The 25963-nt window shown below is 38.5% G+C and overlaps 1 protein-coding gene and 2 pseudogenes across 1 annotated transcript in view; 2 read left to right on the top strand and 1 right to left on the bottom strand.

Moving 5' to 3' along the window:
* ADGRG4 (adhesion G protein-coupled receptor G4) overlaps nucleotides 1-24142 on the top strand; it is an 85190-nt gene extending 61048 nt beyond the window's left edge. The window contains 9 exon segments of the mRNA XM_015598753.1: nucleotides 1550-1653; nucleotides 3916-4037; nucleotides 5919-6187; nucleotides 12711-12739; nucleotides 12741-12793; nucleotides 15239-15519; nucleotides 22028-22129; nucleotides 23058-23225; nucleotides 24018-24142. Of these exon segments, the coding sequence (XP_015454239.1) occupies nucleotides 1550-1653; nucleotides 3916-4037; nucleotides 5919-6187; nucleotides 12711-12739; nucleotides 12741-12793; nucleotides 15239-15519; nucleotides 22028-22129; nucleotides 23058-23225; nucleotides 24018-24142 (1253 nt within the window).
* On the bottom strand, nucleotides 16916-19475 carry LOC102886459 (annotated as a pseudogene).
* Nucleotides 17918-18036, top strand: LOC112472889 (annotated as a pseudogene).
* Nucleotides 24143-25963: the final 1821 nt, after the last annotated feature.

Below are 25963 nucleotides of genomic sequence, written 5' to 3'. Positions count from 1 at the left end.
GCATGGAAGTTTAAAAAAACTCCTAAATAAGAGACTTATTTGGGAGATTAAAAAAATCACACAACTCAAGGATAAGCGAAGTTGGAAGAAAGTTGGAAGAAATTTGGAAGAGCCAGTATAGAGTAGCCTCAAGCTGTTTGAAGAAAGTTGAGGAATAAACATCTGGCTTTTTTTATTTGTGGTTCCCCACGGAGATTTGCAACATCTACTAGCACGTTCCCTTTTTACCTCATCTCCTCTAGCCTGACTGTATGTCCTGGGGTAGTCCATTTACTCTCTTGGGGCCCCGATATTTTTATCTTTTCATTGAGAGGATAAGACTTTCTGGTTGGTCTCTAAAGGCCCTTTCTACTTGGCTAGGTATGAGTCTCTGGGAACAGTAAGAGAAGGGTTTGGGGATGAGATTGCTGAATGGGCTTGCCATTTCCACTGGCATATCCAGGGATATTGCCAAATCTCAGAGAATTCCCATACAGAATCAATTTCCTCTGGAATGCCAGGAGTTGCTATGTGACCACTCTTTCTACTTGTGGAAGGTCTGCCTGGAAACTTGTCCTTTTTCAGTATCCTAGGAATTCTGGGGGGGAAAGGGAAAGTCTCTTCCCATTTGACTCCTTAAGACGTAGAAATCTACTCCTTTTCTATAATAGAGATAGAACTGTTCTTTCCTGGTCCCTTCCCAGCCTCCCTGGATAAGAGTCCTGTAAGGTGATGAGCATTTCCCCTCACAGCCTCAAAAAGTCGATCTGTGTGTTCATTAATGCCAGTTCCTGGGCTCCTCTCAGGTCACCCTTTGCCCCCAGCCCTCTGTCTATGGATCCAGAATCTCTAGAATCAATGGAATTATTCTGAATGGACTAATTTGACCATACTTAGCTGTCTGACCAAGGATAACTTCTCCGGTCAGTGCTATCCTGGAGGTTCTACTCTAAGTCTAGTCTAATATCCAAGATCTACAGGTTATGGAGATTTGAGGGTTGGTTCTAGAACCCTGAATATGCTCAGAAGTGAGAAACTAGGGAGGTGTCAAGGAGACTAGAGGCTTTCATTAGCCCTAAGGAGCTCTAGACCATGATCTGGCTTGAGTGCAAAGCACTTGAGACCATTTAAATTCTGGTTTGAACTGGTTGTTTCAGGTGTTTATTCCAGCCTCACAGAGTAGACCCAAGTGTCAGCCTATGTTCCATAGCTCATGTCCTTCAAAATGTTCTAGATCTATCTGTTTCCTATTTGTGCTACTTAAAAAAAAGCTGTCCTTACTTTGTCACTCCAACATGGTGGCAGGACTGTTGCTCATGATTAGAGTCTGTCATAATTTGTACAAGAACAGGAAAAGTGAGAGCCAAGAAGTTATGACATTTATAAAGTCCTCACAAAATCAATTTAGCCCACTAGATTTAATTTAATTTCACTGTTCAATTATACCTCTATCTTGCTGTCTTAACAAACAATACTAATTATAAGACACGTTTGGAAGGTGTATATAATGAAAAGTTAAATATTTCAGAGAAAAACAAATTGTTTTGAAATTTCCTTCTGTCTCCTGCAGATGGGCGAGGTGGATGGAATTCATCAGGCTGTAAAGTAAAGGAAACCGATATAAATTACACAATCTGTCACTGTGACTACCTCACCCATTTCAGAGTCTTAATGGTGAGTTGTCTCTTAATCATTCCTTGATAGAATTTTGACAACTTTTATTAGATTATAGGCCAGGAATATATGTGTAAACTAAGTTGTGGAAAAGTTGCACGCAAATGGAAAAAAGCTCTCCTTGTGTTTATCCAAAGTGGAGCAGATTGAAACAAATACTTATTTTTTTCCTTATAAAATTAATGCCTGTACCTCAAAATTCAAACATTACAGAAAAGGTTCCTACAGCCCCCATCCTATGTGTGTATTAATATTTGTTTTTGTTTTAGAAAAATGGGGTCAAATTATTAATACTGTTCTTACCACTTGTTTTTTACCTAAAAGTAAATATTAGGCAACTTTCAGGCAAATACATATTCATCTGCTTCAGTTTTTTAATATCTTTATAGTATTCCATTGTATGGATTTAATGCAATGAATTTAACCATCCCCTATAGGTAGGCATTTTACTTGTTATTGTTTTCTCCCTTATAAACAATGCTGTAATACACATTTCATTTATCTTCTAACACTGGTGTAACTATTTCTGTAGGATAAATTGATGGAAGTATAAATGCTGAGTTAAAGGATATAGTCATTAAACATTTTTAATTTTAATAGTTATTGTCAAATTGTAGTGTAGGAAAAATGTATTTTAAAAAAATACTTGCATTAGTTAACCAAACTAAGAGTTATCTGGTCAATTCACATATCCAGGCTTAGAGTTTCAGAGTCATGGTTAACTTTTCTAATCTTCTTCATTACCTATGGTCCTCCCTAACATTCAGATTTGCTGGGTTTTCCTTTGAAATGGCTCTTAAATGTGTTCTTTCTTCTCTACCCATCTCTGAGTACTTTTTGAGTTCTCTTAAGTGACTTTATTATATATTACATACTGTTATCTAAATGTGTCATGTATGAGTTGCTCTTTGAGGGTTGAAAGTCTGTTTTATATTTCTTTTCTTTCCTTCTTTTTTTAAAATCATATCTATTTAACAAATAAGAGGTGCTACACTGATATTTATTGAATTGTAAGAATTTTCTTTAGCTCCCTCCAAATTGGTTAGAACATTATATTAGGAGTCAAAAGACTGAGATTCAGATTCTAGCTCTGTCGCTAACTACCTATGTGATCTTGAAAAGGTTGTTTCCCTTGTATGGACCTTAAATTTGTCTTCTGAAATGTGAAATATTGGAGTATACTAGAGTTTCTTAACCTTAGCACTATTGCCATTCTGGGCCAAATAATTCTTTGTTGTTGGGGGCACTGTTCTGTGTATTGTAGGATGTTTAGCAGCATCTCCAGCCCCCACCCACTATATGCCAGTAGCACCCTCCCCAGCTGTGACAACCAAAAATGTCCCTAGGCATTGCTAGACGTCCCTGGGGGGTGGGAAAAATCAATCCCAGTTGAGAACTACCTGAGTAGGCCAGTGCTTCTTAACCTTTTATGAGTCATGAATCTCTATAATCATCTAATGAAAGCTATGGACCTTTCTCCCAGACCTCAGGTTAAGAAATTACTGGACTAAATAATCTCCAAGATCCATTTTATGTCTTAATTTTATGACACTTATTTCAGGTTTTTGGTATTATGTAGTGTTTTGGGGTACTCAGTTAAGATAATGATTCAGGTTGCATCCCCAATTCACATCTATTAGTTTAGTTATATTTTACATGTGGAACATGTTAATGACAGTAAAACCAAGTACTAAATGTTATTCCAGTGCCATTGATGGTTCTCCATGCCTTGTACACAGTAAATTGCACTAAGCTTACTCAGCAAACAATATGCAGTTTTATCATATATCCATCCACATATGCTGGTTTAATAAGAGCCATAGCAGTTCTTCTCTGCACCCACCAGAATGGCTAAAATTAAAAATGTTGAAATTAGTGAGTGTGGAACAACTAGAACTACTATACATTGCTGGTAGGAATGCAAAAATAGCACACTTTGGAAAAGTCTTTGCCAATACCTACTAACAATAAATATACATCTAGATGTTGACCAGAATTTTCACTATTAGATAGAAATGAGTGCATATGTCCACTAAAACATTATAATTGGATTTTTTAAAAAGCAAGAAGGTTAGGATAAGAAAAGATTTCTCTAATAGGATACAAAAACACTAAACATAAAAGAAAAAGTTGATAAATTGGACATCATTAAAATTAAGAACTTTTTTCATCCTGGGAATCTCCCGTTAGTGAGCACTGGAAATGTTTTACCATAAACTTGCTCTGGCAAATATATAAAACACAACACATTGTTTTCCCTAGGATCTATCTAGGTCTGCAGTGGATGCAGTGAATGAATGGATATCAGTGCTTATAACATACACTGGGTGTGGAATCTCCTCCATTTTTCTGGGAGTTGCTACAGTGACATACATAGTTTTTCAGTAAGTTGATAGAGTCTTGCTCTGAATAAATTTAACTTGGTTCGATGGATGTTGTGGTCATTACGTCCCTATTAATTTCATGTTAATTTCGTAAGAGGTTTCGATTCATCACAATAGGAAGAGGTCAGATTCACTAGATGATGAAGTGGGCAAGTTAAAAAAGACAACAACCAAGGCTCCTCTAAAACAAAGATTATAATTGGATTTTTTAAAAGCAAGAGGGTTGGGATAGGAAAAGATTTCTCTAGTGGGATACGAAAACACTAAACATAAAAAAATGAAAACTTGGACATCATTAAAATTAAGAACTTTCATCAAAAGACATCATTAAGATAGTGAAAAAGCAAACCACAGATTGGGAGAAGATATTCACAATGCATATATCTGACAAAAGAATGTGGAATGTGTAGAAATTTGTACAAATCGAAAAGCAAAAGACATATAATACAATTTAAAAATGAGCAAAAGACTTGAACAGACACCTCACAAAAGAGGATATCTATGCCTAACTCTAATCCTTACCCAAATGGGTAATAAGCATATAACAACATTCTTGATGTCATTACTCATTTGAGAAATGCTAATTAAAACCACGATTATACTTCTCTGTACCCACTAGAATAGCTAAAATTAAAAATGTTGAAATTAGTGAGTGTGGAACAATTGAAACTACTCTACATTGCTGGTAGGAATGCAAAAAGCATACCTTGGAAAATTCTTTGCTGATACCTACTAACAATAAATATACATGTAGATGTCGATCAGAATTTTTGCTATTAGAGAGAAATGAGTGTATGTGTCCACTAAAATATATGTACAAGAGTATTCACAACAGCTGCATTCATAGTGCCCCAAAATTGGAAACAACCTCAATGTATATTAACGGGTGACTGGATGAATAAATTGTGGTATATTCATGAAATGGACTGCTTCACAGAGGTAAAAAAAGAAGGAACTATTTCTATACAATACAACATAATATCTAATTCTCATAGACATAAAGCTGAGCAAAGGAAACCAGAAAGAGAATAGAGCATACTGTATGGTTCTATTTATATGAAGTTCCAAATACAGAGGAAAGTAAATCTATGGAGATAGAAGTTAGAATATTGGTTACCTCTAGTGGGGGGTATTAATGGGAGAAGAAAGGAAGAACCTCTGAAAAATTGAAAACATTTTTACCTCCTAATCTGGGTGGAGGTTCCTTAGGTATATCCGTATGTAAAGATTCGTTGAGTTGTGTTCTTAAGATTTGTGTACTTTACTATTTATCTCAGTTAAAAAAAAACCCCACATACACACAAAATGAAAATTGCGAAATTTAAATTAATAAATATTTAATAGAAATAAAAAAAGAATCAAAAGGAAGTACATATTTTTTTTCTAATTTGGAAAATACTGAGTCAATTTTCACAAAGTACAATTGAGATCGCTTAGTGAAATTTAAGATCATATTTACACGATGCCAAATCTCTGGATCTTTGGAAATATCCAAGTAACTACTTGAAATGGTTTCCATAGTCATCCTGCTATTTGGACATATGTAGATCCAGCCTTGAGTCTGCTGAAGGAGTGATAATAGAATGGCATATCCAGGATTCTCCTTCCTTCCTTCTTTCCCAAAAAGAAAAAGAAAAAAGGGGACTGCTTAGCTGAGAATGGCTACTATTAATCCTGTTATTGAAGGTTACTATATTTAGGCTACTTTGACTCTTCCTGAAAAGAGGGGTGGGGGAAACTCTAAAGTTCAGTACATGTAAGGTGATATGAGTAACTTAATTATAATAGGCATTTCTTTCACTTATTGTGCAAATAAGATGTGGCAAGGCTTGATTAAAAACAGAGACCTTGCCTAATTAAACATTGAGCCTTTTCTTTCAGTAAACTTCAAAAAGATCATCCTTCCAAAATCCTGATCAACTTGTGCACAGCACTGCTAATGCTAAACCTGGTATTTCTGGTCAATTCTTGGTTGTCATCATTCCAGGAAGTGGGACTTTGTATCGCAGCAGCAGTGGCACTTCATGACTTTCTGCTTGTTTCTTTGGCATGGATGGATCTAGAGGCAGTACACATGTATTTTGCTCTAGTCAAAGTCTTCAATATATACATTCCCAATTATATCCTTAAATTTTGCCTAGTTGGTTGGGGTAAGTATATCTGCCATTGTCCTTGATGTCCTTGATGTCTTCGATGTTTTAAGCCTGTGTCTTTCTAATTCCATTAGACAAATTATTCAGGACCAAATCTGTTATCATAAGTAAGGAATTAAGGATTGTCTCACTGATATTTGGGTATATATCTCTTTTTCTGCCTTTATTGCTCTAGAAATTCAACTTTTAACCTCCATGGTAAGGAATTAGTCCACAGATATTTAGTGAGCACCTGCCTATATACTGTGCTAAATGCTGGATCTACAGTAGTGGGCTGTCAGATCTTATCCTTCCCTTTATGGAAATTACAGTCCCAACAAATGTTTACTGATACAACAGCTAGCACTTAGGTAGAACTTACATGCACCAGAAACTGTTCTAAGAGGTTTACATAATCATTTAATTTTCACTATATCTCTATAGGAAAGGTCCCATCATTATTTCCATTTTTAATAGATGAGAATACTGAGCCACAGAGAGATTAGGTAATTTGCCAAAACTCGCACAACGAGTAAGTGGCAGAACTGGGATTTGAACCAGGGAGTCTGTCTCCATAGTTTGGACTTTTAACTTCAATGATCTAACCATATTGCTTAAGGGACAGGGAAAGGACTAGCAATATGTGAAATGGTGCTCAGTCAAACATGCTCTGAATTTCAACACACCTCATGACTGTCACTATCACTGCTGCCCTCTGAAAGAAGCCAGGAATAGAATTCAGCATGAATGTTTCCTAAATTAAATGTAATTTTATTGGTTTGCTTTCATGCATTTCTAACTGACATAGTCAGCTCAGCTCCTTTCCCCACACCCTTCCCTCCTTCACCTATTCAAAACAGATTTGGGGTTCAGAAAATGTGTTGGACACATAGGAGAAGTATATTAAGTGAGATGTATAGGATACAAATGAAGACAGATCTTATCTTCCATTGCCTTTCTAAAGACAATCACTTCCCAATTAGCTACTCATTCATTTAATGAGTTCAATAACATAGTGCAAACTTTTGTTGGATCCACAGTCAGTGCCATTGTCTATGCTAATGTGTGGACCAGAGACAGGCAAATACTAAACAAAGCATGATCAAAAAATTGTTTTGGAGATTCCAGTCAAGATGGCGGAGTGGGTAGATGCTGTGCTGGCCTCCTCTCATGACCACATCAAAATTACAACTAAATTACAGAATAGCATCTTTGGGAGTCACCTAAAGTCTAGCTGAATAGAAGTCCTACAACTAAGGATATACAGAAGAAACTACTTTGAGACTGGTATGAGGGGTGGAGATGCATAACAGGCTGGTGTCACACTCATGTGTAGTGGTTAAAAATCAGGAGGGGTATCTCAGCTGTGGCGTTCCCCCTGGAGGAGTGAGGGGTCCCAGCCCTACCCAGACTCCCCAGACCAGGATTTCACATTTGGTTGTGAAAACCAGCAAAAATTGTGGCTGAGTTAAACAGAGGACTGCAGAAGTCCCAGCCTCTTCTCTTAAAGGGCCACTGCATGGACTTACCCACTGATAAACTCGCTCTGAGCTCCAGCGCTGGGGCAGCAGCTCAAAAAGTGCCAGGAACATATGGGGAGGAACTGAGTTGTCTGGCTTCAGGGCAAGGGATGAAAGGGCAGCTTTCTCCCATACAGAAGTACTGATGGAGGCTACTCTTCCTTTGTTGATCCCTCCCACCTCCCAGCATGCAAATATATGCGGCTGCCATATCTGAGTCTCCATCAGCCTGGCTAACACTGGTCACCCTGCCCTGGTGATTCCCTAAGACCCCACCCCTCCCAACTTGTGGGCCCACCCAAGCCATTTCCAGTGGCTTTTTCATACAAATGGCCTGTCTTGGCTCATGCTGTGGACTTTCCTTAAATCTCTTAGAGGTTCACAAAACCCAAACAAGTAACATCTGGCCTTGGCAAGCCTCATACCTGTTGCTGAGCAGCCCCAAGCCAGTCAGTAGCAGCAGCCGGCCTCAGTTTGTGACTTGGCCTCTCGAGGTACATTCAAGCCCATCGTGGGTGATGGCCACCTGCAAACTGCTTGGTGGCTCATGCCAGGTAGCTCTGAGAAGGGTACAGACTGAGGCTGATCTTGGCTTGCAGTTGGGCGCCTCCCAGGAGGCACCAGCCTGCATGTCTAATGGCTGGTTTCTGTCTGAGCTGGAGTACTATCCAGGGCCACATCCAAGAATGACACACTCAAAGGCTGGGTTGAGAAGGCACCAGAGCCAAGCTAAAGCAAATTCTGTTCCATAGGGTCAGCTCCTGCACAACAGCTCCCCCATTGTGGTCACCGGCAAGTCCTTATAACCAATCAGCCTGAGGATCAATTCCTCTATTGATATGCAAATAGCAAACAGGGCTTAATTACAACAGAAGGGAACATATAACCCATACAAAGGACATACCTGGAGCACTGGTTCAGGTGACCAGAGAGACTGCACCACTGAGCCCCACAGGACACCTACTACATAAGGCCACTCTACTCAGACAGGGAGACCTAACAGCTCTACTTAATACATAGAAACAAACATAGAGAGGCTGCCAAAATGGGGAGACAAAGAAACAAGTCCCAAGTGAAAGAATAGAACAAAACTCCAGAAAAAGAACTCAACAAAATGGAGACAAGCGACCTACCAGATGAAGAGTTCAAAACGCTGGTTATAAGGATGCTCAATGAGCTTAGGGGAAGAGTAGATGAACTCAGTGAGAACTTTAACAAAGAAATAGAAAACATAAAAATGGAGATAGAAAACATAAAAAAGAACCAGTCAGAAATGGTTATAAGAATATAATATCTGAGATGAAGAGTACAATAGAGGGAATCAAAAGAGTGGATGAAGTGAAGGATTGAATCAGTGATTTAGAGTGTGGGGTAGTGAAGGACACCCAATCAGAACAGTAACAAGGAAAAAAATCCAAAAAATGAGGATAGTTTAAGGGGCCTCTGGGACAACATCAGGCATACTAACATTCACATCATAAGGATACCAGGAGAAAAAAGAGCAAGAATTAAAAACCTATTTGAAGAAATAATGATGGAAAACTCCCCCAACCTGGTGAAGGAAATAAATGTGCAAGCCTAGGAAGCTCAGAAAGATCCAAGCAAGATGAAGCCAAAGAGGCCCACACCAACATACATTATATTTAAAATGCCAAAGGTTAAAGAGAATCTCAAGAATCATTGAGAGAAAAGCAGTTAGTTATCTACAAGGGAGATCCCATAAGTCTGTCAGCTGATTTCTCAACAAAAGGTTTGCAGGCCAAAAGGGATGAAAAGCAACAACCTACAAACAAGATTACTTTACCCAGCAAAACTATAATTTAGAATCAAAGGAAAAAGAGCTTCCTAGACAAGAAAAAGCTAAAGGAGTTCATCGCCACCAAGCCAGTATTATAGAAAATGTTGGAGGAACTTTTTTAAGAAAAAGAAAAAAGGAAAAAGATGAAAAATATAAAAAATAAAATGGCAATAAGTGTACATCTGTCAACAATTACTTTGAATTTAAATGGATTAGATGCTCCAATCAAAAGATAGAGTGGCTGAATGGATAAGAAAATAAGACCCTTACATATGCTGTCTGCAAAAGGCTCACATCAGATCAAAAGACATACACAGACTGAAAGTAAAGGGATGGAAAAAGATGTTTCATAAAAATGTAATTAAACAAACAAACAAAAAAGCTGGAGTAGCAATACTTATACCAGACAAAATAGACTTTAAAACAAAGGCTATAACAAGAGACAAAGAAGAATCCAGTAAACCTACCTCTGGCTATTTATCTGAAGAAACTCAAAACACTACTTCAAAAGGCCATGTGAATACGTATGTTCATTGCAGTATTATTTACGATAGTCAAGATATGGAGGCAACCTGGGTGTCCATTAATGGATGAATAAATAAAGAGATGGTACATGTATACAATGGAATATTTCTCAGCCATAAAAAAGAATGAAATCTTGCTACCTGCAACAACATGGATGGACCTAGAGGGTATTGTGCTGAGTGGAGTAAGAGAAAGATGGATGTCATATGACTTCACTTACATGTGGAATCTAAAGAACAAAGTCATAGATACAGAGAACATTTTGATGGTTGCCAGGTGGGAGGGAGATTAGGGATATGGGTGAAAAAAGGGAAGGAATTAAGAAGTACAATTTGTTGGTTACAAAATAGTTATGGGGATGTAATGTACAGCATAAGGAATATAGTCAATAATATTGTAATATGTGTGGTGTCAGATGGATACTAGATTTATTGGTGTGCTTACTTTGTAAGTTACATAAATGTCTAATCACTATGTTGTACACCTGAAAATAATATATCACAAGCCAACTGTAATTAAAAAAATATATATATATACACATATATGTATGTATGTGTGTATGTATATATATACACATATATATGTGTGTGCGTATATATATATATACACATATATATGTGTGTGTGTATATATATATATACATATATATATGTATATATATAATTTTAGTACATTTTGGAATCCAAAGCCAAAAGCCAGTCAACACTCTACCCTTTATGCCTGGCATCCTTCATCTTCAGGCAACCAGAATATTGAAAAATGTTCTGGAAGAGGCTTCACAAATAATCCAAAGAGCCAATAACCCACATATGGCTGAGAAGGAGCTGTAAATTCTGGCCTTCTTCTTCCCTCATCATCATTCATTCTCAGCTTCCTTTTTAGACCCTCCTTCATTTGCTCCTGAAATGGTGTTCCCCAGGGATCACTTCTTATCTCTTTGATCTCATTCCACACCCACTACCTGGGGTACTCAAAGAGGCAGGAAAGTCTAAGATTTGGTACTTCGGAGGCAGGAAATACTTGGGGAGTGTCAAGTACCCATACAAACCAAGGCCAAGGCCTGACTGGCTTGACCAATATAGATACAATGAGCCACTTTCAGATTTAGTTTATTGCTTACATAGAGGGCAAAAGGAAGAGTAGCTAAAGGTGCCAGCTCCCAAGTTCTTGTCCCACACTCCATGAAGAATGACACCAAAACAAAAGAGAACAGATGGCTGCTACACGAGTCATTGGAGTCCTTGTTACCAAGGAGCCAGCTCTAAACTGAAGCTATGCGGTTTTATGTTCTGCAGCTCTGTCCTGATGGGGCAAGGTACAAAGCCCCACACCTCCTCGGAACCTGGGAGGCAATGAAAAACTCTCATGACAGCTTCCCAGAGTAGACAGAGAGGCAAGTAGGAGATGGCCTTGGAGCATCTCCTCACATGCCTGCCATCTTCTTGAATTTGCAGAGGATCATAAAGCATTCCGCTAAAATTCAGATCAGCTGTTGTTCAAGACTTTGCCTGTGTGGATACTTGCAAGGTTGCCAGGGAGCTAATGCAGAGCCATCCTACTACTGGGAGTTTCGGAGCATTTACATATTAGACAAATGCAATCAGCTGTAAGGAAAATTAATGTTAGCATGTGTTTATGTTTGAAGTTCTGTCTTCCTAATGCCAAAGCAACCTGTCATAAAGGTTTTATTCCTTTATTTAAATTCTTGTCCAAGGCAGTAGATTTGTCCACATTTTAAAAATAACCAGCAGGGATTTTTCTTTTTAATTCTCAAAGTGTAAGAACAGCTTGGAGACTGCCTTACAACTTGCATCCTAAAAGTGAGGCCTCCCTCCATCCTTCCCTTCTGTCCTCCAACAGGTAGTTTTTCACATATCTATTTTGTGATAGGCACTGTGCTACACGACTGAAATACAGATCCAAAGAGATTATCCTGTTTATCACAGAATAGGATAGTGGAGGTTTTCTCAAGAGGCTCAGCACTCTGGGATTTTGAACAGGTTTTTACAAAACCCCTAAATTTGTGCAGGTGTAATAATGGTCTTAGTTTAGGAGAAATACATTGTTAGAAATAAAAAAAAAATTTAAGTTTTGCAAATGTGCACGAAATTGGATTTTTAAACCCTGTGTCACGTTTGACCACTTTGAACTGATCGCTTTATTATAGTCTAGCTGAATTGACTGGTCATTAACTGGTTGATTTAGTCAAAATGTCAGACTAGTAACAAGTGTGGAAATAGCTCTCCTGTCAAAAAAAAGCACTGAAGGCTGCAGCTGATTGCTTGTGCTCTTCGTCCAAGGTGACCAAGACGAAAAGATACCAGAAAATAAGGGGCGGTATTGAATAGAGAAAAATATTGGTGGTCCATCTTCTGAGAAAAAAGGTTTGATGCAAACTTGTATTCTGATGAACTAAATACTTCTATTGCCAAGTTGGTTTTTGGTGCTTGAGCTATTTTTAATAACTAGCAGGTGTTGTATTGGAGCCATTGGCATGCTATTTAGTATAGCAAATTAAAGAACTCCTAGAAATGTTTAACTTGAAAGAATTTACAAACATTTTGCAAACAATGGTATTTTGATGGCCGCACATCTGTGGCTCATTTAAAGTGTTTTCCTTATTGGCTCCCAGAGTCCTTGATCAGGATCTTTATCCTGCTTCCTAATGGGATTCCTTTGGCTTGCTTACCCACTTTAGGAATCCCAGCAATTATGGTGGCAGTCGTTCACAGTGTGAACGAAGAAAGATCTGTACGGAACTCTGAGCTCCACATCTCCTTTGTAAGTACCAGCATCTCTGCTTCTCAGATGATGATGCTCTTGACCATCAGGGTATAGTAGGGTGTTCCCGGCCTAGGGCTTGATCTTGATGCCGGCTTCAGGGAAGACTCAACCTTAGCCTTTCTGGCCTAAATATAGTCATGGGCACACCTGTATAATGGTTAGGTGCTAGGCTCTGTGGGACTTTGAGCAGCCTACTTTATTTTTTTTATGTCCATTTCCTGCTCTGGAAAATGGGAATAATAATGTTTACTCTCAATGTTACGTACAAATTAAAATGACGTTATGTATCTAAAGTGCTTAACATGTGGCCTATTCCATGGTAAGTGCTGTGTAACTGGCAGCTATTATAATTAGAAAGCTTGCAGAACTTGGAAGGAACTGGAGTGGCCACTACAAGGAAACACTGAGACAGGTTGGAGAACATTTTCTACTTTTCAACAACAAAGGTCTTCCCTGAAGAAGACTCCACCATTTTTCTTTGTAAATTGGCTTTGCTGTCCTATTGTTTTCCTTTTCTTTTCCTTGTTCCCTTGTTCCCCTCTCTTTCTTTCTTTTCTTTTCTTTCTTCTCTTTCTCTTATTTTCTTTTTTCTTTCTTTTCTTTTTCTCTTCTTTCTTTCCTTTTTCTTCTTTTTCTTTTTGAGGCATTTAGCCCATATCTTTGGTTTTCTCATCCACAGCCACAAGAGAGGAGCCAAGCCATTTACTTACTCCACTTCTTTTATAATCCTGTAGATCTTTACCATGTAGTTTTTTAGACTACACAATCTCATTTCTGATTGTTTTTTTACTTACCCATACCCATTTTCTTTAGTATTGCCTCTTGGATACTTTTTCACTATAGATTTCCTCTCTCACTGTACTGGAATCAAATGTAGGCAGTCTTGCCCCCTAGACTCCTCCATTTTTTATGTTGAAATGACAGTTTCCAGAGGGTCAAAATGCTATTGCCCTTTCCAGCAGAGGCTTGCTAATTATAATTCCTTGTTATCCTTCCTTTCTCTCCTTTTCTCCTTCTTTTTCATCTCATCCTCCATCTTCCCTCCTTGCATGTTTTGTGACTTAGAGTGTTTCTCATTATCTATCCAATAGTTATTATTCTTCAAAAAGCAAAAGCAAAACTAGAACAAAACCAACTCCATGCCCCCTGAAAACAGCCCTTTCATATGAGAAGTGGTTAGTAAGAGGTAGACTGCTCTAAGAGTTTTTTTTAAATTATATTTTGAAGAAGTAATAAATGCACATAGTACAAAATTCAAATGTATAACAGAGTAGAGGATTAAAAGTAAGCCTGACTCCCAACCCCCAGTTACCCAGTTTCTCTCCCTTGATTCAGCTCTTATTACCAATGATCAAATCTGTATAGATCTTCAATTCCACACTTCGTTATCCAAATGGTAAATATACACTCTTTGGTACTTAACAATATGTCTTGGAGATGATTTTTCTATCCAAACATATAGTGCTGCCTCTTTTTAAGTTTTCTATAGCCTCCTTTAAGTCTGAAGATGATATTCAAGGAACCCTAAGTACTAGACTCAATTAGGGAGATTAAATGTCTTTTTCTCCCCACTGCCTCCTAAGACACTCACACACAGACACACAAACTCACACATATATAAAAGTATCTACACCAACATGAATGATATGACCACACGAGGTTTTCTTGGTTCTGGAAAAGAGGTCTCAGCTAAGCTGACACACAGTTAAATTAATGAAGCTTGCTTACATTGAAAAATCAGAGGTAATACTACCAGTAATTGTAAATGTTATTAGATTAAGTATCTGTTCTTATGAATCACCACATATTTCTTCTTTAATAGAAATGTTAGAGCCAATAATCACCCCAGTGGCCAGTGTTGAGTTCTGTAATCCAAACCTGTAGCTATGGTGGGAGGTTTAAAATATACATCCTATTTTAAAACAGAACAACTAGAGCTGTCCTTTTTGTTGCATTTTCATTAACTCTGATAATCTCATCATTGTTTGATATAACATCCAGAAAAAACAGTCATTGATGATGTCATTTTGCTGTGATATTTATCATACAAAGCAAAATTTATCCTGCAAATAAAGCTTAGGTGTAAGGTGATGAGGCCACTTTGGGAGGAAATACATAATTTGTTTTTATGCTGTTGAGGAAGAGAATAGCCTCCTAAGGACTTGAACTGAGAGGTTTCTGCACATGTAGGGCAGAAATATCCTCTGGGATTTCTGACTTGACAATGAAAAGAAGTCTGAACTGGGGCTCAGGAGATTGAGATTCTAGTCCTAGCTCTGTTCCTGTGAGTATGAGTGAGGTCTGTCAAGTTGGCTCATCTCTCTAGTTCTAGGTGTTCTCAAGTGAAATGAAATCAACTAGTGGATCTTCAGAGTCTTACTGAAAAATGTGAGTTTATGTTTCTGTATCTCACAAAGGTCTTCTCTGTTTTATCTCTTACAGTTGTTGGATTAAAGATGATTCTCTCTTTTACATCTCAGTTGTAGCTTATTTTTGCCTCATATTTCTCATGAATTTCTCCATGTTCTGCACTGTTCTTGCTCAACTGAATTCCATGAAATCTCAAATCCCAAAGACTCGACAGAAGATGATCCTCCATGGCCTCAAAGGCACAATAAGCCTGACGTTCTTACTTGGCTTCACCTGGGGGTTTGCCTTTTTTGCCTGAGGACCTGTGAAGATCCCTTTTTTGTATCTTTTTGCCATACTTAACACTTTACAAGGTAATTGTTGCTTCTTTGTACTTTCTGTGGCTAGCTAGACCATCACCAAAGCTTTTGCTTCTTTGGTAAATAATCTAATTTTTAAGGGATTCAAAGGAGGGAAAGATACTCTAAGAGGTCTCAGCTGTCAATGAGTTGACAAGAAGCCATTGGAAACATTAGCTAGATCTTAAGGATTCATTAGATGAGCCCAGTCTCTCTTGGTCAGGGTTGCAGAGAGAAGCCTAGATAGCTAACCCAGCTCCAGCTAGTTAGCAATGTCTATATCAAACACTAATTGGCAATACTTACAGTATTGAATCAATACTTTATGCTCAAAAGTGTATGGATTCACACTTGTGTTGATATTTTGAAGTGCACAATCCAGTTGCAATTACTGGAAAGTAGAAATATTAAACTTTTGACCCGATAGACTATGGCTACATCAGATTTCCTAAGATTGTGGAAAGGAGCGAGGCTAGGAAATTGTAGAGTCACAGAGGAATGAAGGTGAAGAGCAAAGAGCAGTATGCCAAGGCAAGAGGCCAAATTTCTAGTCTTGGTCTGCTACAAATCAATTTTGAAAAAGTCACTACAAATGCTTGAATTAGATAATCCTAAACTAATGGCTCTATAGCTCTTTAATCTCCTTCCTATTTTCTGGTGAAAGGAGTAAATGATAATTAAGTGATTAAGTAGTAGGCCAAAGATGAAATGAGAAGTAAAAGCTAGGGGTCTGGTTAATATGCCTCTGAGTAATTGTTGATGTTCATTTTAATCTGATTTTACCTATTAAAATATTGGAATGAAGAGGCATACAGAATGATTCCAGGGAGTTTCAAACTCTACCCCATGTTCTTATCCTCAAGTTTGGCCAAGTTGACTTGGGCTACTGGGGCAGGCTATAAGTTGACTTGAGCAGTCCTTACTACTATTAACTATTCATTCAATAAACCCCTTTACCAGGACATAGTCCATTGGTGTTCCCATAGGATTCTCCAGCAAAAAAAGGGTTCTGTTGTCAAAGAAGTTTGGGAAATGTGGCAAACTACATTTCCCCATTCTTGAAATAGCACACTATATATTAGCATGGTGAAAGCTCTGAGAGATTCTGTTGGAAAAAAATACCTTTAAAATTTGTTTTAACTCAGTATTAAAAAACTTTAGAACAATTTATCATTATGGTTGTTAACTCCTGAGGAACCTTGGAAAATATGAATTGGTATGTAGTTATATGCCAGGCATTTGCAAGGTGCTACAGGGAGATGGGGGAACAATCTAGAAGGAGGCATAGTTTTTTCACGTTTCATATATTTATTCAGAAGGTGAGTCCAATTCCCTAGAATGAAATATTTTTAGCATTATGATATACAATGCTTTAAAATATTTTCCCCTGCAATTCTGTTTACTAAGATTTTTATAAGCCTGAAGAGATTCTCTTATCCAAAATAATCGATGCATTCAGGTATTTTGCATGATGTCTGATGTGATCAGTAATAAAAAGTTGCAATGAAGTGGTAGCTATGATCATAACACTCTTGTAACCTAAAAACGACAGGGGTTTTCTTTTCTGCGCAGGCAGCTATAAAGTTATCAGGTAGTAACTGTCCATCTGAAAGAAACTAGTCATCTTTTCTTTGATCAATTAGTATATCCAGTTGGGAACCTGGATAGGACTTCCCAAGATGGGTGACATTATAAGCCTTCCATTTACTTTGATCTGTTCCCAAATATCCACTAAAGGCCTTTTTGCCTCAAGGATAGAATGCTGGATTGCAAATTGAAGCAAATGCTGAAACAGGTTTGTATTTTCCGGGATTCTTTAAAGCATAAATCAGAGCTCCATGGCTCACATGGAGTGGCCCAAAATAGATATCTTTGGGGGTCTACTGGAAAATTGGCACTTAGGAGTTGGGGAAGATCCTCTGTTATGTAAGTACATTCTGTAGTTAGTCTTCCAAGGATCTTCAGTGGCATCCACATAAAACCTAGCAACAGTGCCAAAGTCCTAGCTCTCATCTCCTCCTTTACTGTTGCAACCACAAGGGCTGATATCTGGAGCAATGACAACAAGGCCATGTTCTGGGGCAGCCTGATGATAACCATATTTTGATATAAAATTGTGTTCTGTGTAAGTTAACCCAGACAGCCAATATAATGCAGGGAATTTTCCAGTTTCTGCCTTTAGTCATAAGTAAGATAGTAAATTTCATTTTGCAATTTACTTCAACATTGTAATGCTCAAAAAGCTTCTGTAAACCCCCAAAACACTTTTTGCTGGAAATCTGCTTAATGCCATTTTTTTCCTGTCCAATTGCTACTTGCTTTTTTTGTCTGCACCAAAGGGTAGATGATTCTCCAGCAGTAGCCAAGGCATAGTTTTTGGTATCATGTTTTATAATTTAAGAAACCATTTCCTGTCTATGGCCATGCCACCCTGAACATGCCCGATCTCATCTGATCTCAGAAGCTAAGCAGGGTCGGGCCTGGTTAGTACTTGGATGAGAGACCACTTAGGAAGACCAAGTGCTATAGGTATTTAAAAAAATGCTTCTGCAGTATATCAAGGAATAGCTATAAACACAAAAGAAAAACTTGAGTTATCCATTGGAATTCTGTAAAGAATATACCAAAATATTTTTTTAAAAAGAAATAAAAATAAAAGAAACCATTTCCTTTTGGAGCAATGAAATATCACCTGAGACCTTCTGTCCCACCAGATCACATTAACCTTACATAGCTATATTCTGATTGAATTGTGAAGAAACACAAAATGTGTTGTTCTTCCTTCACATGCCATTTTTATTCCTTCTGGTAGTAAGGACAGAATTTTTGTGAGCTCTCCACCCAACTCTCACTTGGTTCCCTTTGAGGCTACCAGCACTTGATAGTATCCTTGATTTTTGACTGAGGCTCTGGTGATGATTCTACACTTTACCTCTAGAGTGACAGAACTACCCAGCCTACACTGAGATAACCTGGTCTTGGTATCATGATGCTTTAAGAACTAACCAGCCTTGGTATAGAATGTCCACAGAAGTGGATTAGGAACCAGGTGTCTATGCAGATTTCTTCCTCAACAATAACTCCATGCTTCTCTCTCTGTGTCCTTCATTCAAAGGAAAAATGTACTCATCTTATGGAAAGAGGGGTTAAATGAAAAGCTAACAAAAGAACCAGAAAGAAAAGTAGTTTAAAGCTTAAATTGGGGAGGGTGTTTTCAAGTAGGAAGTGCTCCACTCCTATGGTGGAAGAGAAAGTAGTATCTAGGCAGGAAGCCTACTTGGGTAGAAGCAAAATCCAATTGGGGATCTCCTGAGGACTAAAACCAAAGTCCTAAAGATCCAACATCAACAGAGCCAAGCTGTCTCTGTCAGTCAAGCACCAGTTCCTAGTCCTGCCTATAAGAATGTGCCATTTGAAGCAAGGGTGTTTTCAGAGCCCTGAGTTTCAAACTCAAGTCTAACACACTCCAAATATTCAAAACAAGAAGAACGCAGTGAAGCAAGTGAACAAATTAGCCATTGAAAAGACAGATGGCAAGTTTGCAATTCTGGCTGAAGGGGTTTGCCCTGTGGTCAGATGTGAAAAAAAAATTATGCTTATGATGAACCATTTCCGAAGGAAGGATTCCCAAATAAAAATGCAGGTGACAAAAACCTGACATCTTCCTTCAAGCCTATGCTCTGGTGAGTAAGCAGATCAATCTGTTATTAGAAAGAAAAAGGAAGATTGTCAGGCAGAGGAGAGCTGGCAGGCAGCTCATTGGAATTCACAGAATAACCTTTAAGTCTGAAGATTACTAAACTCCATGCAGGAAATCAGAACAGTAATAGGTGCTTGCTGTCACTGTTGCCTCTTGTTTGTTCTGAAGCTAGAGGAGTTTTACCTGCTCTGAGACTAGGGTTTGTTCTCATCAGGTTGCTGCTGCACCACCATCCAGGTGGCTGCTGCTCAGAAAAGGATGCTGGATTCATCACCACAATTGTTTGGTTACAAATGGAGACAAAGCCCTTGGGGGAGGAGGAGAGACTTGTCATTTCATTTAGCCTCCAGATTGCTGCCTCCCACCTGGAATCAGAGAGTCTCATGGCTGGGGCCAGGGAACCAAGAGCTTCCCTATCCTATTTGCCATTAAGTGACAGGAAGTCACATGCCTCTACCTGAAACTTTCCAGAGACAGAGAGCTCACCATTCCATAGAGCAGAACATTTAACTTCTCTCCTTTTTTTAAAATTAAAATGTATTTGACATATAACATTGTGTAAATTTAAGGTGTACACATGTTGATTAAATACATTTACATATTGTAATATGTTTGCCACTGTAGCTTCTACTCAGCTCTGAATCTTATCTAAGTTATCCTTTCCTGAAGGTAATATGTTACAGTGGTTAAGCCCTTGGGCTCTGCAGCTAGACTGCCTGTGTTCAGTCCAGACACTGCCAGCTCAATGTTAACTCTGTGACTGGGTCAGGTTTACTAGACTTCTTGTACTCTGATATCTCTCACCTATAAAAATGAGACATGGTCTAGTCATTGCTTAGTAAAGACTAGCTGTGATTTGTTACTACGTGGTTGTTTTGAAGCTTCCTCTCATTGCTTTTAGTTCAAACCTGTCCACCACAAAGAACAAGCCTAATTTGTCCTTTTCATGATAGCCCTTTTAGATCTGTGAATATAACTTCTATCTCTCCCCACCCTATATTCCCCACTCCAGGCTTTCTCTTACCCAAACAAAACACCCCAGCTCTTTCGCCATTTCCTCAAGTCCACCCCTATTTTTATTTCCTCAAAGTATTCTTGAATACTTCCATTTGTCATCATCCTCTTAAAATAAAGCCTCCTAAATGGAGCATGGTGCTAGTAGAGGAAGGAGTAAACCAGGCTAGATGGCAGGAGTCTCTCACCGGCCTCAATCAAAATTCTTTATTCCCAAATGCCCTAGCTGAAATAAGCTTTGAGGACATTTACTATTGACTTGTGCTCGGCTTGCAATGAGTTAAGACCACTTTTATCCATCACTAATTATTTACTTTCTGGACAACTGGCCAATGAGAAGGCAAGCTGAACCTTTTATAGAAAACAAAGGTTTCCAAACCACGCTTGGGACAAAAAATATATATATTTTGATCCAAGAAGGTATTAGTAAGGTTTCAGAAGGCTCTGAGAGTTTGCCCATCAAGTGACTTGGGGTTCAAGTCAACAAATATCTATTGAACTGCCACCCATAGTACTAGAGGCAAACGGAGAAGTGATATAAAGATGAAAAGGAAAGATACCTTAGCCCTCAAAGACATTACAGTTAGTGGAGAGACGGACAATTCCTGGAGATAATATGGCCAAATAGCAAATATTACAAGGAACGAGGCACTATGGGAGTTCAGAAGTGTGAAAGATGAGTTTCAGTTTGGGGCATCTAGAAAGGCTTTGTGGATAAAAAAGATTTTTAGCATGGACCATAAATAAAAGTCAAGCTGTTGACAGGAGTTATTTCTGCCCATTCCACTTCCAAACTTTAGGAAATCCAATTGGCCTTTAAGGGCATTGTAATCAGTATCATCTTGAGTACTACTTTTATCTCCCAAGGAGATATTTTAGAGGGTGGGATGAGAAATGGCCAATATTGCTGGTAGATACCTTCAGCAACTCTATCCCACTTGTAGGACAAAATCAGTGCTGGCAGTGGAAAATGAGGACACCAAATCTGTTGTTTCCATACAGTGTAACTGTGCCAAAGAGCATGTGCATTGGTTATTTATTGTGTAACAAATTACTCCCAAATTTTAGCAACCTAAAACAACAAATGTTCATTATCTTACACAGTTTCTGAGGGTCAGGAATTCAGGAGCTTAGCTGGGTGATTCTGGCCCAGGGACTCTTGTAAAGTTGCAGTCAATCTGTCAGCCATGGCTACAGTCATTTAAAGACTTGACTAGTTCTGTAGAATCTGCTTCTGGGAAGGCTTGCCCACATGCCTGTAGACTGAAAGCCTCAGTTCCTCACATGTGGGCCTCTCCACAGACTTGTCAGGGTGTTCTCAAGACTTAAATTTGGCTTCCTTCAAAGTGAGTGATGAGAGGCAAAGAGAGAGAGAGAGAGAGAGAGAGAGAGAGAGAGAGAGAGCGCCACAGTGTCTTTTATAACCTAATCTCGGAAGTGACATGCCATCGCTTCTGCCATGTACTATTGGTACAGTGTGGGAACAGACTATACAAGGATATGAATGCCAGAATATGTAGATCATTGTGAGCCATCTCAGAGGCTAGCTATCATTGTAGGCCTGATCTCTCAAGCTCTCGGATGGACAGCAGCCCTAGGGGAAAACTGGTTGACATAAAGTCTTGATACAGACCTTTTTGCCCTCACTGCCTTTGGAAGGGACATTAGAAAGATGAGCTCAGAAAGCCAATAATGATTTGGGGTTCCTTAGAAGAAGTATTTATGGTGACAAGAGTAGACTGGAGTCTGGGCATTGGTGACAGCTAGTGAAATAAGCTAGAAAAAACTGACCTTCTTCTCCTGGCATAGGATTCCTCATTTTTGTGTTCCACTGCATGATGAAGGAGAGTATGCGGGAACAGTGGCAGATACACTTCTATTGCAGGTGGTTGCGAATGGATAACTTTTCTGGTAAGATGCCAGTTTGGGTAAGGTATTGAAGCTTACAAGTTTTATAAAACTAATCAGAATAACTTGTCTCCTTGCTTCAGTTCATATAACATCAGTATCAAAATGAAGGCTGTTTCCATGTCATGAAAATGATTTATACTTTTGTGCTGAGATGAATGAAGTCAAGTGAAGGATGTGATTTGGGTCATATTTTAACTTAGTGAAGCTTCCCTTTTGGCCCAGATTCCTTGGGTTGCTTGTCCTTGCGGTCACCTGAGTCTCAATTCAATTAAAAGAACATTGATTAAGTGCCTACTGTGTTCCAGGCACTACATTACAGAGACTTTCTGGCTCATAGCCAAAAGTGGGTTGAGTAGATGCAGGAAGCAAGAAGTGATGGTACAGGTGGAGAGAACTTGTCAGCATCCCTAAGATGCCTGGCTACTGGTCTGCCTGGATGAGCTGATGACCTTTCCTGCACAGTGGGAAATGTAGTGAACTCTGATGTTGCTTCTGGGAATATCTCCAGTCTGGGCAAACTGACTTACTGTGTATTAAAATGCTCTTCCATCCAACTCAGGCAGCTTCACTCAGTCTCAATACCAAGCTCCTTTAGGGAAGGCAGTGCTTGAATTCAAAGATTCTATAAGTAGCACAGAGATTCCATTCCTTTTTGCTGGGCATGTCAGAAACCTGCTGGTTCCTGTGCCAGACTCCAAGGAAAGCAAGCATCCTTGGTAAGTGAATTGGCTCTGCCTGTACAACACATTACACTTTAAACTTAACTTTCTTACAACTTTGTAGAAAATCTGTCTCCCTGAGGTACCAGAACAAATACTCTATACATTGGATTTTATACTTTTAAAACAGGATTTTGAGGTATAATTTACCCAACTGAAATGTACAATTTCATTAGTTTTATGTTTTTAATATTTTGGTGTCATTTCAGTTGGGAGCAGCAGATGTAGGCTAAATGTTGGGTATAAACAAGAAAGGCTGAAGAAAACCTTCAAGCACAAATTGTTGATGCCATCCCTCAAGTCAACTGCAACTAGTTCTACTTTCAAATCTTTAGGTTCTGTGCAAGGCATGCCTTCAGAAATAAGCTCCCCAAATGGTGAGAGAAACAAATATGTTGTCTACACTTATATTCCAGAGATATTGCATTAATGTGAGGCCACATAGGTGGTTGTAGGAAATACTTCTTCCTCAAAATTAAAAGCACATATACATACATACATACATACATACATACATACATACATACATACATATATAAATACATGCATACCTGAGCTCATTCGTGGCTCAGAAAGTATGTATAGAAGCACCTAGTGAACTTAGTATGTACAAATCTGGTAGGTTATTAGACTAATAGAGGAAAGAAGAGACTGAAAGTCAAAAAAATTAGGTAATTGAAAACAATTTTCTCAGATTGTTAAAACCAGAAGGAACCTTAGACTTTGTTTAGTACAATCCTCTCATTTTACAGATGAGGAAACTTAAGCAGGAAAAGAAAAATGCTTCATGGACAGTCACTTAGCACATCAGCAGAGAACTGAGGCAAGAATTCAGGTCTCCTGGCTCTCAGGATAGTGCTCATTACACTATACCAAGAATACCTGCTGAGCTGCACAACACTCTTAGATGCTTACCTTCTTCCATAGGAAGCCAAATTTCTAGGTAGAGAGGCATATGTTGAGATGGAAATAGTTGTTGGGAGGTAAAGTATAGAGAATGGATTGGTCTAAAGGCCTAAAATGAAGAGAAAGGTAAAGTGAGCAAGAACTTAAGAACTCAAGTTGATGTGATGACTGTGTTCTGTGCTTCCAGTTAGATGATGGTGCATCTACTCTATGCAAATTCCTTAATGTCATGGCTAAAAATGTTCTCTTTTTTGTTAATGTAGATGACTTTGATGAAGATCCCTACTGTTTCTCTCCCTTGAGTTGTGATGTTGTACCTAATTGTGTCAGAAGAAAATTACCTGTGGAAATCAAAATGAATTATATTCACAAACGAAGATTTCTTTAATAAATCCCAGTAGAGATACCTGCCTCTCCCAAACCCCCATATTGGGGAAAATGTTTAATTTGTGAAGCCATCTGCTCCAACTTCGTATTTTAAATATTATTTTGGAAAGGGCAGAATGAGATAGCATTTAGTGAATATTAAAGTCGGAATAATTCTCCTATTTATTGTTATAGTTGTTTCTTTTTAAAATAAGATTTAAGGTCATAGGGGAGAAATGTCTACAGCATTGGAGATTTTGTTTTGAAAACTCTAAGTGTCTACATTCTGTAAGTAAAAAAATAAATCAAGATCATGGTCCTTATTACCCTAAGAGTCAACTAATTTCAGGTGGTCAAAGTTTTCATATACCAAGTTGACTTGACACCCTCAGAGGAAGTAAATAGAAAGAACCACAAGGTCATACCTTTTGGGGGAGAAAAAAATATAACACACACACAAAACTTGCTATTCTGTTGGCTTCTCATGATAAAGCACCTGAAATCCTCATTATTCAAGTCATTCTTTTGATTGAAGCCCCTCATTAAAATATAAACATGTTTTGTGAAAAGCGCGGCTCATCAATTTACAGATACCCATGAATTCCTTGGTGGGGATGAATTTCTCAGCCAAGACAACCTGTGAAGGAACAGCAAGCAGCGCCCTGAGGAATGTAACAGAACAGGAGCTGTCTGAACCTGGTGGTTTTCCCTTAGAGGAAAGAACAGGTCAGAGTAAGCAAGATAGTAGGGGAATGGAGAAAAGAAGAATCACCCAAAGGCAACAGAATGAGCATTAAAGATTAATTTTGGCTTTTTTGTGTGTGTGTGTGCCAGCACGATTGTTGGCCTTCTTAATCCCATCTTAAATATTGCCACCTAAGCTTCTCAGCCAGGCAGGATGATCACATTTGGCCTTGGGTAGAAATGAGTGAAGAGATGAACGTTCTGGAAGGATATACAAGCATCTGGTATCAAGGGTTGCCTTCAGGATGGGTAACTGGATATCTGGGAGCAAGAAAAAAAGGGAGATTTACTTTTTACCTTATACCTTTTTATAGCTTTCAAATCTTGTACTGAGAGAATATATTACCTCTTCAAACAATAAATATATGTATACATAAATAAGTGAAGACAATTGGACCTCTCCAATGAGAAAGAAAGAGAAGCTCCTCAGTTTCAATACCATACATCTAATTCCCCATTGCCCTTATGAGTATGTATGGTACAGTGGGCTTTGGACACAGCAGAGCTGGGTTCAGATCTCAGCTCTTAAAAGAAATGTGACAGGTTCCTAGATGTGAGACTTGGGGAAGTAATAATAGTACATTCATCATAGAGTTCAAGCAGGGCTTAAATTAGATGAGGTCTATAAATTTTCTAGCACAATATCTTAACCTCATTCTTTTTCTAACCTCCCTACTCACCTCTCAGCCCATCATGGTCCCACCTACTATGTCTGCCCCATGAAAGGTACCACATTAAATCTTCTAAGCAAGATTAATACTAAGTAATAAACAGACTGAAGCACAGGTGCCAGCTACTGGTATAAAGCTCTTAGACTCCTCTGACATCTTACATAACATAATAAGTAGGTAGGCCCTTAGGCCTTTGGATATCTGTGTCAGAGTCAATCCCCTGCCTGTGAAATTTTGCCCTGATGAAATCCTACATCCATTGTTCCTCATTGGGCTTTATGTGTACTATTTTTGTAGGGGAAGATAAACAAGTAAATGAGTAAAGACTAACATAAATGGTGAACAAAGTGTCATGAATGTTAGAAAATATCTTTGTACTGACAATATTGTTACCTTCATTCGAAAACAGATTTAGGGGAAAGACTTGG

The sequence above is a fragment of the Pteropus alecto genome, unplaced genomic scaffold, assembly GCF_000325575.1.
Source record: "Pteropus alecto unplaced genomic scaffold, ASM32557v1 scaffold139, whole genome shotgun sequence".
Classification (NCBI taxonomy): domain Eukaryota; kingdom Metazoa; phylum Chordata; class Mammalia; order Chiroptera; family Pteropodidae; genus Pteropus; species Pteropus alecto.
Note: the sequence above shows the minus strand (reverse complement) of the source record. Positions and strands in the feature narration are given on the sequence as shown.